Source organism: Achroia grisella, unplaced genomic scaffold (assembly GCF_030625045.1).
Source record: "Achroia grisella isolate CSIRO2021 unplaced genomic scaffold, CSIRO_AGI_Agris_v1 utg784, whole genome shotgun sequence".
Lineage (NCBI taxonomy): Eukaryota > Metazoa > Arthropoda > Insecta > Lepidoptera > Pyralidae > Achroia > Achroia grisella.
In genome coordinates, this window is record NW_026713024.1 from 1220118 (window position 1) to 1232181 (window position 12064).

Consider the following 12064-nt stretch of genomic DNA (forward strand, 5'->3'; position numbering starts at 1 on the left):
AATTGTTTATTATTATAAAATTTGTAAACATTGCAGAAACAAACCAGTAAAATGAATTTGAAAGACATAATTACGTTAAAATAATTTTTTAGGTAACTTGCGTATGTCATATTTTTTATATTACGTATATAAATTAATGAAAAGGTATACATTTGTAAAAAAGCAAAACTACCTCATACCTACTTGCCAATAAAAAGTATTTATAAAGATAGAAATATTATTCTGTAATTATATTAGAAAAATATAAGTTTAAAGAAATTCCGGTTGCCAGGAACGCTTCTTAATTGCCATGACAACTTTTGGCGGAACAATACAAAAGCTTGTTTTCATATTTCGTTGATAATATTAAAACTTAATTTGAAATCATACATTATTGTTACTTATTTAAAAATATTATGTCGGAAAATATAGAACTATATTCTTTTTCTATTAATTCCACAGTAGATAGTGAGATTGAAGAATACCATGAAATAAATCAAAAAGGTAAAAAAGGAACAGACTTGACGGAATATTCAGCAAAAACATTAAAACACGACGACTTTTTTACACAAGTCGATGTAAATACCGGTAATCAGAGTAACGAAAATAGAGGTAAAGATAAAAAAGATAAAACAACGAATCTAATGGATATCATAACTTTTGAATTGGCGTCGACAGCAGTGCCCATATCTTCAAATATTATGACTTTTGTTGATAATATTGCGGAACAACAAAGTAATTGCTTATTAAGAATTCCTTGGAACCAGAAGCTACATAAACCCTTCCAGCCGCTGCACTCAGTTTCTGAATACAGGTTAGCTTGCAGGACCCATTTCTTAATTTTTTTTATGTGGTAGGATAGCATACACGGTCTTTTCGGTTACTCTATATTTTTATTGCTATCCCTACTGTCGGCTACTTCAGTTAAGAAGAATGATGACTTCTCGTGGTTGTGCAGCACGAATAGGCTTTCTCCATCTGGAAGTAAAGGAAATACACCTCTAGAGACACATCCTCCTCCCACGTATCCTTTTCATAAATCCTTGCCTCACCTTCCCCTTCCTAAAAGGCTGGGAACTCACTTGCCATTCTCCTGGAGTTGCGGGTTTTCATGGGCGCACATTTATCACTTCGCATCAGATGTGCTGCAAGCTCATTTGTTAGCTATTCTATAAAAACTAGCAAATAAACGGAAGGTTATCTGTTTCTCGTCATCTTACATTGCCCCCTCATATATCGCCTTTTAGGCAATTTGGGTATCATACCTCCTTACCCCATAATTTCACTGCAATATCTCACTCTTCCACCGACACAGCTTACAAAGCAAGCTACTTGGGGACAAAATAGGTGGACACAGGTGTGTATGCAGACGACTTGTTACAAAATCTACTAACGGTAATAATAATATAGGGCATTGCCTGTAATTAACTCATTTTACCCTCGTTTGAGGGTAGCTGTTAAATTGTTAATTTCCACAAGCTAATTTATGACGCTGATGAATTCCTAATTAAGATTATAAAACTTATATTAATTACGAAAACTATTAATACTAATTACTAACAACATATTTTTACTAATAATTAAGCACATTGCTTTTTTTATAATTTTAGATGGGGGCGAAAATCTAACATGGTAAATCTATGTCCCGTATTCCCAAGAGTCCTCGATAGCGCTGTCTCCAAAACAACGAATATACCTGTACAATATACTGAGCCAATATTGTTCAAAAATTTTATTTCAAATAATATAAACAAAGACACCGAAACGGCGCCAAAATTTTTAGACATAACCATTGAAAGTTTAAAATTTAAACACCATCACACATATTCTATAGAAAAATTACTCAGTGTTAAACTTCTCGAAACTTTAGATGAATATAATGCAAAACAGAAATTAATAGAGGAATTAGCGAAAGAGATTAGAATTAACAGAGAGACAAAAGACAATCTTAAGCTAGATCTTATAAAAGTTAGTCCAAATAAAAATGCAGACATACGATTCGACGACACTGTCAGGAAATATACAGCTAAGTTGCTAATATCTAAAGAGAAATATTTAGACACATTAAAGACTAGAAAACAATTGATTCATAATATTATAGTTCTATGGTCGGATATAGAAATGATCCGAGAAAAAACTGAAAGTATTACTACGCCTTATATATTGCACATAGAAACAAAATGTATGAATGATACGGAATATGAAGAAGAGTGGGATCGAGTTTTCAATATAGAATTTACGGATTTACTTTGTAAAATGGAATATGAGTATGTTAGTAAATATATTGAATATAAAGAAATGAAAAAAGATCAAAACATAGAATATTCTAGGAGAAAAAATCTAAGTAAACCCAAATTAGAAGTTAACCAAGATGTATTAAGAGAACAGGCAGAAGAAATTGTGAATTATGTTCTATTGAGAGAGACAATAGAATTTAATTTAACAGACGATGCAAAACTTTTATTGAATAACAAATCTGGGAAAAATAATTTGCTTTACACCTACTGTCTTGCAATCTTCGTCGATGATGTTTTTGTATGTGAATCAGAACAATGTGCTAGTAAAGATATTTCTAGTGTAGAGTTCAATGAAACGTTTTCTATACAAATAATATCAGATAATACCACGCTGACTATAGTTTTATCAGAAAATAGCGAAGGTGCTGCATATTTAAAGAAGAAGTTATCAGATATTAAAAAATGTTACGTTCAAACTGATTTTGTAACAGAAAATTTTGTATATAAAGACATTGTAGAACCCAATACTAAATCTGTCGGTAGTGGATTTAATATAAAAGAAATAGCCAAACAAAATATGATAAGACTTAAAAGTAGCAATACGTTCGAAGGAAAACTGTACACAAATTGTGAAATCAATTTAAGAATTGGCTGGAATGAAAAATTAAGCAATAGCTATACTGAAAACATAAAATCTTCAATGGATATAGGAAGAAAGCTCAAAAGACTAATGCAGGGTATAGATAAACCTAATATAGACATACTTGCAGATATCATTGGCAAATTATATGAAAAGGATATAGAGAGAGATGACAAAATGATGAATATGCTGAGAAATGTTTGCAAACCCGATGATAAAGTTGATGATCTGTTTCCTTTCCCTGAAGAAAGTAAACCAGAATATGTAAGATTGAAATTGTTACATTTGAGAAACATTGGGGGATTTGTTAATGTGGAAAATAAATTGGTTCCTCTTCATGGTAGCCAGATTTCAACAGAGCAATTGAATTGTCTGCAAATAAGTGAGGAGAAGGAATTTGATATTGAATATTTTCATAGTAAAAATGCGGACATGGATCCTCTTGAAATGCAAAGGTTTATAGGAGCTAAGTACGTACAGAAATTAAATAAAAACATGCTGAGAAATCTTAATGAGCACCTTTTGAAGAAAACACACAAAGATGTCGTTAGAGATTTCAAAAGTTTTAGTTTGAGGTTAGCTGCTTATGTTTTTTTAACATGATTGTTATGTATTTTAGTAGATGTTTCATGAACTCTTCTTTGTTCAAATTGTAGGAGCATTATTGCAAATGAAGCGAAATTTATAACACTAGCGACTATATCGAGCAGCACAAAGCAGCAGTTTCTTAATGAGTCATTGTACAAAGAACAGGAGGTACAGGTTACCGTGATAAGGGCTTTCAATTTACTAGATAGGAAAAATATAATCCTCGGTGAAGATAACGAGTCAGAGGATAAAATTGCAGGTATTTATGTTGTACTAGATTATAGAATTTGATGAGCGCACTTCAAATTCTAAAATTAAGATGCATTTGATTTTTAGTTGTTCTGTCAATTGTGTGGTTAGAAATTTCAATGCATTTTTAGTACGATACAGATTTTAGTACGACTTAAATTTTCTGGTAAGCATTAATTTTCAGGGTATAAAGTACGTCCTCTGAGGCCATTTGTCAGGGTGAGCTATCATGGCGTATCGGTTCAGACTGCCACTGCTATCGGCAGCCATCCAACTTGGAACCAGACTGTTAAAATCAAAGCCAGGCAAGTAGTAACCAAAGAGAGAATTGGTGTTTGAGAAACAAACTTGTTTTAAAACATTTCATTTAACTACCTCCTACCATCGCTTATACTCAAGAATTTATTAATGAGCTATTAAAACAAATCTTAGAATAAACATACATGCAGATTTGCTAATTATGCCAAAAGTTTGTTTATAATACGGTACTTATTGTCTCCCTAGACCTGATCCACTGTCGTCCATATACATAAATATTTACGATGAGTACAAAGCGAATATAGGTGATGGCTATGCTGAAGATGAGAGCACTCACAGCAAGACGGTACACTACCGGTATTACAACAAATGGTTGGGAACACTTCATGTGCCTTTGTACGCTGTGTTCACTATGGGCATGGTAAGTATTCATTGACCACTGTTAGACATTAGCCTCCATCTACAGATTCTAAGAATCATTCACTTTTTTTTGATCTTAATGCTGCTATACCTTTATAGTATTTATACGATTTCAGCTACGCGGTACCTTCAAAATAAACTCTCCACCAACAATATTCGGGTATGAAACACTATGTCGAACGAAAGAGCGTACACAATCTTTGATACCAGAAATAACCCAACTAATGAAAAAGGACACATCTTTCATATCCCTTCAAATAACCACAAACCTCTCCCATTTAAGTGGGTTACAGGTATACAATCAACCGATACCGAATGGTCCTGATGACGATTACCTGATAAAACACTTGAACAATTTTGTCACAGAATATCTGAATGATTTTCCATCAAGAAACATTTCTCTAACGTTCGTAGACAGTGCAGGACATAATAAATGTGTAACGCAGTTTTTGCAACCAATTCCATTGCCTGATTATGAGTTCTTTCCTAAAAACCCCAAGAACAGAACTGGATCCGCGATGTCGAAGAGCTCGGGATTTTCTAAAAGTTCTTCGTCAAAAAATAGCGGCGACAAGAGGGATGATAGAGGATCGAGTCAAACAGTTAATGATGAGAGAGAATCCACTTATGGCACGAGAGACGGGAGCTGGAGGAGTGGAGATAGTCAGTTGACAAGACTGATCAACGCTGCAGTCAGATACGTAGCATTAATACCGACGTATGAAGTTACAGAATCTCATGTTGTCACTTTGTTGGGAGTGGTAAGTGAAGAATTCCTGAATGAATATTGAATATGTTTAAATTTATTAGATTCTATTTCCAAGTAGTTACAGGCTTCTTTTATAGATGTCGTCGAAATCTTGAATGTCCTGAAATTCAGAACGATTAATTTCACGTAAACTGCATTATTCAATTTTATCGACTGTCAGGCCAAAAATTAGAAGTCGAAATCATTTTACCCTTCTCAATATTCCTCTTCGTTTTTGATAGACTATAGATTGAGGGATTGAGGGATTGAGGATTTCAAAGGTTTTGCGGAACAAGTTAATATCATTTACAATCTAAATGCTAGCTGTAGCCGACGTGCCTCGCGACTGCAAACCGGACCTGTAAAATAAAACTAAAATATTAATAAAAATAAAAACACATAAACCATATAGAAATAACCATAATGTATATATAAACCCATTCTTACTTTTTACTATATATATGTATAAATAAATACTTTACTGTTAAAATATATTGTTTGTTTGTAGGGTGTATCTGTAAAATTTAATGTTACATACCTGTATACCTACTTATTTGGTAATTAAATTGATCCAACCGCTTGTGCGTAGATAGCGACACCTATAGCAGTTATCACTTCCCTCGCACAGCAGGCGAACGCGTCCACTATCCTCACTCTATATATGCAAGGGCCACGGACAGCTGTAAACTTCAATCGTTTTCATTCCTGAATATTTCACCACTCCACGCTTAACTGTATCGGCTTCACTAGCCATTATGAGTTCTGCTCTTTTATTAGTATAATTTCGCTTCCAGGAACTCCTAAAAGTTTTGTACGGCTCTCCTCTTGACCACAGCATACTTTTAGCCAGCTACTTCCTCTACCTAGGCATAAAATGTTGGATAGCTATCGGAGTTGGTCTTCCACGAGGCCAGACCAGTTACGTCCTTACCAAATATGATATGACAAATCGAAGAATTGTTTTGTTAAATGATCAGCTGCTTAAGAAGGGTTTGCTGCATCGCACGGAAGGGTACCTGTGGTACGTTCATGACGCAACTAGCGGGGAGAGGTACGAGTTGAGAGATGTCAGTTGTCCGCTGAAGACTGTGGATTATGTGTTCGACAACGAAAACGTAAGTGTTGTGTTCGATACGAAATGACAAATTTGCTACCGACAACGAAATTTCTAATAATAAGTTCTTATTCTCAGATTTGGGTGAATGTACAAACGTCTCAAGAATGTGAAAGCGTATCATTTGATTTTTCAAAATCATCGAATTGGCAGGCTGTGAGTAGAACTTAATAATATCGATTTTATTTTTGACGATTTTAACGGATTTTGATGATACAACGAAACCATCAAGTATACGGCACATCTGATGGTAAATGGGTATCTTAGCCTATGGACGGCGAAATAGCAGGGATGTCACGTGCGCATTTCTACCCTTATGAAACCTTAATATACCCTTCTTGAAAAACCCCACGCTATAGTCTTTCGGGAAAATCTAAGCAGGTAGTTCATTCCACAATGTAAGTGTACGCGGGAGGAAGTTCCTCTGAAACCTTTTCGTGATCACATCGAACGAAATATGATGGAAACTAAGGAGTTTCGGACAGTGCGGTTTCAGAGGAGCTTCCTCCCGTATACACTTAGATTAAATACCCATATTTGTACTTAGTTTTGGTAAATTTGTATTATTATTTTATTTTTATATTAGATTTTATATTATATTGATATCCATAAAATTGTTATATGGGGCCTGATCAAAATAGATTTACTTAAATAAATCAATTTAAGTCTAACAAAAATGTAAAAATTAACTTAATAAGAGCACGGACTTTGTCTGTGGTTAATAATAATAAAAACTAAAAAAAAATAAAAAAATACCCATAGAATTAAATACCTGCCGAGATTTTCTCGATAGACTGTAGCATGAAGTTCTTCAAGAAGAACGACGTTTTCAAAGAACATTAAGCTTTCTTAAGGGTCATATATATTTCTTATGATATATCTTGAGACATATCTCAAGACATATTATAAGAGTCTGTAATAGACCTATATTAATAAAGAAATTTTGAATTTGAATTTGGTCGGCAACGCGTACGTGTCACCCCTGATGTTTCAGGCGTCTATAGACTACGGTAGTCGATTATCAGACGGGCCGTATGCTTTTTGCCAATATCGTAGTATAATAAAAAATAAAAAGTATCTACGCTTAGGGGCTGTTCAAGTATTACGTAAGCAGATTTATCACAATTATTTACCCCCCATCCCCCGTTGTCAGCAAAAGTAAGCAAAGCTCTTACCCCCTCCCCCCATGCTTACGTAAACATCTCTCAATTAATGTATTGTTTTTTTTAGCAAAGACAATGTGAGGGTTGCCATTCGTGTAAAAAAGTAAATTACGACCGATGACGTAACCATCATACAGACTCCCCCACCCCCATGTCATCCAAAATAAGCAAAGAAAAGACCCCCCCGCCCCCCTATAGTGCTTACGTAATACTTGAACGGCCCCTTACAGTAAAGTAATTTACGCAGGTGTTTGACAAAACTGTATTCGTAATGAGACAGCCAATAGTGAACGACTCGATGCTGTACAGCTCTCCGCCGGATGTGACCCGACTGAGGGAAGCTCTGGAGAATAAGATTAGAACTAAGATACAGAAATGGCGACCACACATGAAGACCATTTGGAACAGGTATAGAGAACTGGATATATCATTGACGACCTCGGTGGTCTAGCGGTTGAGTACACCGGTTTACTTCAGATGGTCGCGGGTTCGATTGGTATGGTACAAACGTTTTCCTTCATGAATATGATTGTTTATATCAGTCTGAGTGTTTTCTATGTATATTATGTATGTATTTACAAATAAATATATCTAAGTATTTATATCAGTTGTCTAGTGCCCATAACACAAGCTCTGCCCAAGCAGAGCTTGTGTTATGGGCACTCCCAAGACTAGATGGCGCTGTGTGAATTGTCTTGAGATATTATGTATATCTTAATAATATTATAAACGCGAAAGTTTGTAAGTATGGATGTTTGTTACTCTTTCACGCAAAAACTACTCAACGGATTTTGATGAAACTTTACAGTAATATTGCTTATGCATCAGAATAACACAGACTATATTTTATATTGAAATTTAACTCGAGTGAAACTGCGAGCACAGCTAGTATATAAATAAATACAGTAAGAAACGAAAAAGTAATATAATAACTAACTTTGAAAGTGCGTCATGTGTAGATATATATCCAAAATTATAGTGAGAAGTATAATAGAAATAAGTATAAGAGCAGCGTAGGGAAATCGCGGATATTACATATCTCATGAGAATAGCCTCTGGTGCTGTCGACTGCCCGAATCTCCTGGATAAATTATCCATTAATGTACCACGAGTATCAACAAGGCACAATCCTCTCCTATCTGTTCCCCTAGTGTCATCGAACTATAAGCAGAATTCATTTCCCTGGCGAGCTAGCAACAATTTTAATAAACTATCTAAAACAGTTAATATAGATATATTTTGTAATAATATTAAATCAGCGAGACACCAACTAAGTGAGCCCTTCTTTAAATAACAATTAATTATTATTGAAAATCATGTATATGTATATATTTCTATAAATTTACTATTTGTTACTGTACTCTTGTTAATTAATTTCATATTCTCTGTTAACTTTGTAATGCCTTTATACGTAGTGATGTAATTTTATTAAGAATTAGTCTATTGTTATTAGTGAAAGCCTGTCAGTGGCTTATTGTGACATATATATCGACTTTATTCAAGTACATCTTAATGTACTTGAATAGCCTTGGTTTTCCTTTAATAAATAAATAAATAGACTTCGTATTATCCATAATCCCAGATACTGCAGCGGATTGTTGCGCGAGTTGCTACCTTTTTGGGAGTATTGGACTTTCAACCCCACAGAACCCAAGCCCGGGTACAGTCAAAGGATGAAACAGCTCATGGTTACTTATAGGGTAAGTCATACTATTAACTAGCGTTACCACACGTCCCGTATTTTAGGCTAAAATGTCCCGGTGGGACTGACTTGTCCCGTATTCGAATGGTGCTCCGTTTTTAGTATTAAATCGATCGATCTACGCAAGACAATTTGTTCTTTGATAATTTGTGCCGGGTAAAAAACTAAATTCCTGTATTTTTTGGCCTATTTGAGCGTTTGCTCTTCACAGGCGGAACAGAATTCTGGTAACTCTATCATAACGCACTGGGGAAGGGAATTGTTAGTAATGTGGACATTGCTAGCAATGTACCATGTCAGGTTGACCTCCACGCGGTTCCCCCTGGAAACCATCGTGATAAATTCTGCTCATTTGTCTGGTTTCGTCCATTATTCTTTCGCCATTCAGGCAATCAAACTTTGGAACGACTTGTCCCTTCATATCAAAACCGTCACGAGTAGATTTTCTTTCAAACGTAAATTACGGGAACATTATTTAAACTTGTAACCTTTTCTGTGTCCTGTTTTCTCATTGTTTTTTATTTTTACGTATACGTGTTGTTTTTTTTATTTCCATTATTGTGGCAGTACATGATATTTCATTGTCAGATTATTAAATATTTCTTTATGTATGGTTTATGTATGTATATATATATATATATGTAGCTATTTATTCATGTATATTTTTATGTGTATGGTTTAATATATTTTTTATATTTGCACCGCCAACAATTATTCTCTGCACCACCCATGGTTGACTGGTAGATAATGCCGCATGGTGTTAAGTCCGCCATATGTACTTTCAATTATGTGCATTAAAGTTTTTATAAAATAAATAAATAAATAAATTCCTGGTGAATTTGTCACGATGGGCTAACTGAGCTGACCTCATGTTCATCTTATCATCCTCCACTGGTGCCCCGCCAGCGTATACCGTTAGCGCAGGCGGATGCCATTCCATACAAAAAAAATACTCATAACGCACTCAGTGGTCTTGCGGTTTAGTTTACCGAATCACTTCTGATGGTCGTGGGTTCGATTCGAAATTCGATTAACATCATAACTTTGAACAACGTTCTACTGTCATAGACTATACTTGTGGGTGTGTGTGTGTCAAATGCAATAATTGATATCCAACTTTAATACTACTTACTCCAAGAGACAGGAGTTTCTGTAGGTCTGTAGGTACTGTATTTATTGCGTATCATACGATTTCTTAGTAAATAATATGCCGATTTTGATGACAAAAGTAATTCGTAATTTTTCACCTTAAATTGACCGTGATGTTATATACGGTACATACTTACAATATATATCGACAGCGTCGGTGGTCTAGTGGTTTAGCACACCGCCTCACTTCCGATGGTCGCGGGTTCGATTCCTCGCCCGGCACAAACATTTATATTCATGAGTATGAGTATGATTGTTTGTATCGGTCTAGGTGTTTTCTATGTATTTACGAAATATATATAATATAATAATAATAATAATGTCTGTAGTCCCAAGCTAAGCAGAGCTTGTGTTATGGGTACTAGACAACTGATATAAATACATGGATACTTTTTTTTGTAAATAAATACATATTATACATAAGAAACACCCAGACCGATACAAACAATCATACTCATGAATACAAATGTTTGTACCGTGCGAGGAATCGAACCCACGATCATCGGATAGTAAAGCGGTGTGCTAAACCACTAGACCACCGAGGCTGTCAAATATATATAAGATATATATATCTCTGTATTTGTATCAGTTATCTAGTACCCATAACATAGGCTTTAGCTGGTTTAACTTGAATCTAGATGGCGCTGTGTGAATTGTCCTGAAATTATTACTATGCCTATATTTCATGAAATACGACAATATGCCAATCAAACTACAGACATAGCGGAAGGGTATTGTTACATGGACTGATAACACCATTGCTAGCAACGTACCACATTGGTTGATCTCCACGTGGTTCTCCCCACAAACTATCGTGATATTGGTGAATCAGTCACCATGAGCTAACAAACCTAACCGCATCTTCCCCCACTGGTGCCCCGCCAGCATAAACCGTTAGCGCAAATGGGTGTACCATTCTATTATAAATAATAAATAAATAAATAAATAATCTCTGTACAATTCACACAGCGCCATCTAGACCCAAATTAAGCTACCTAAAGCTTGTGTTATGGATACTTGACAACTGATACAAATACATAGATATGTTTTTTTTTTCGTAAATATTACATTTTATACATAGAAAATACCCAGACCGATACAAACAATCATACTCATGAATACAAATGTTTGTGCCGTGCGAGGAATCGAACCCGCGACCATCGGACGTAAAGCGGTGTGCTTGACCGCTAGACCACCGAGGTCGTCAATATAATATATAAAATATACACGAAATTAATTTCCTTTTCAGATATTCGGTTTCCCGATAAACATGCCGTACGGGAATACAAAATCGGTCGTGTCACGCGTGAAGTCAACGGCTGCACACATGAACGACGACCCTAACGCTGAATTTGGACTTGCAGTGGAAGTGTACGCTTACCCTAACAACGTTCTTAGTGTATGGGTGTTTCTAACTTGTATTACTAGGATATAATGTGTGTTATATAGTTTTACTAGCCTTTGCCCGCGGCTTCGCTCGCGTCAATTTATCCCCTTAGATGCCTACGTCATAATAGCTTTATGCATGCAGTCTCAGCCCGATCGGTTTAAAATGTACAAAGTTTCATCCCCTTGGGGGTAGAATTAATCAGTCCTTTCTTAGCGGATGCCTACGTCATAACATCTACCTGCATGCCAAATTTCAGCCCGATCCGTCCAGTGGTTTGGGCTGTGCGTTGATAGATCACTTCAGTCACCTTTGAGTTATATATATTTAGATTATGTAATTTTTATGCCTACAATATATTTTGTAATAAGTAATGATTATTGTATAACGCTACAGTGGTGATGTAATACCATCATGCTACATTATAATA

The 12064-nt window shown here is 35.3% G+C and overlaps 1 protein-coding gene across 1 annotated transcript; it reads left to right on the top strand.

The window, feature by feature from the left end:
• Window positions 1–395: 395 nt before the first annotated feature.
• Window positions 396–11682, top strand: LOC131851532 (protein CC2D2B). Its single transcript, XM_059202038.1, has 11 exons — window positions 396–793; window positions 1590–3431; window positions 3513–3703; window positions 3878–3998; window positions 4198–4372; window positions 4488–5132; window positions 5914–6234; window positions 6312–6389; window positions 7644–7804; window positions 8979–9096; window positions 11497–11682. Exons 1-11 carry the CDS (start codon window positions 396–398, stop codon window positions 11680–11682), a joined length of 4236 nt encoding a protein of 1411 aa, XP_059058021.1.
• Window positions 11683–12064: the final 382 nt, after the last annotated feature.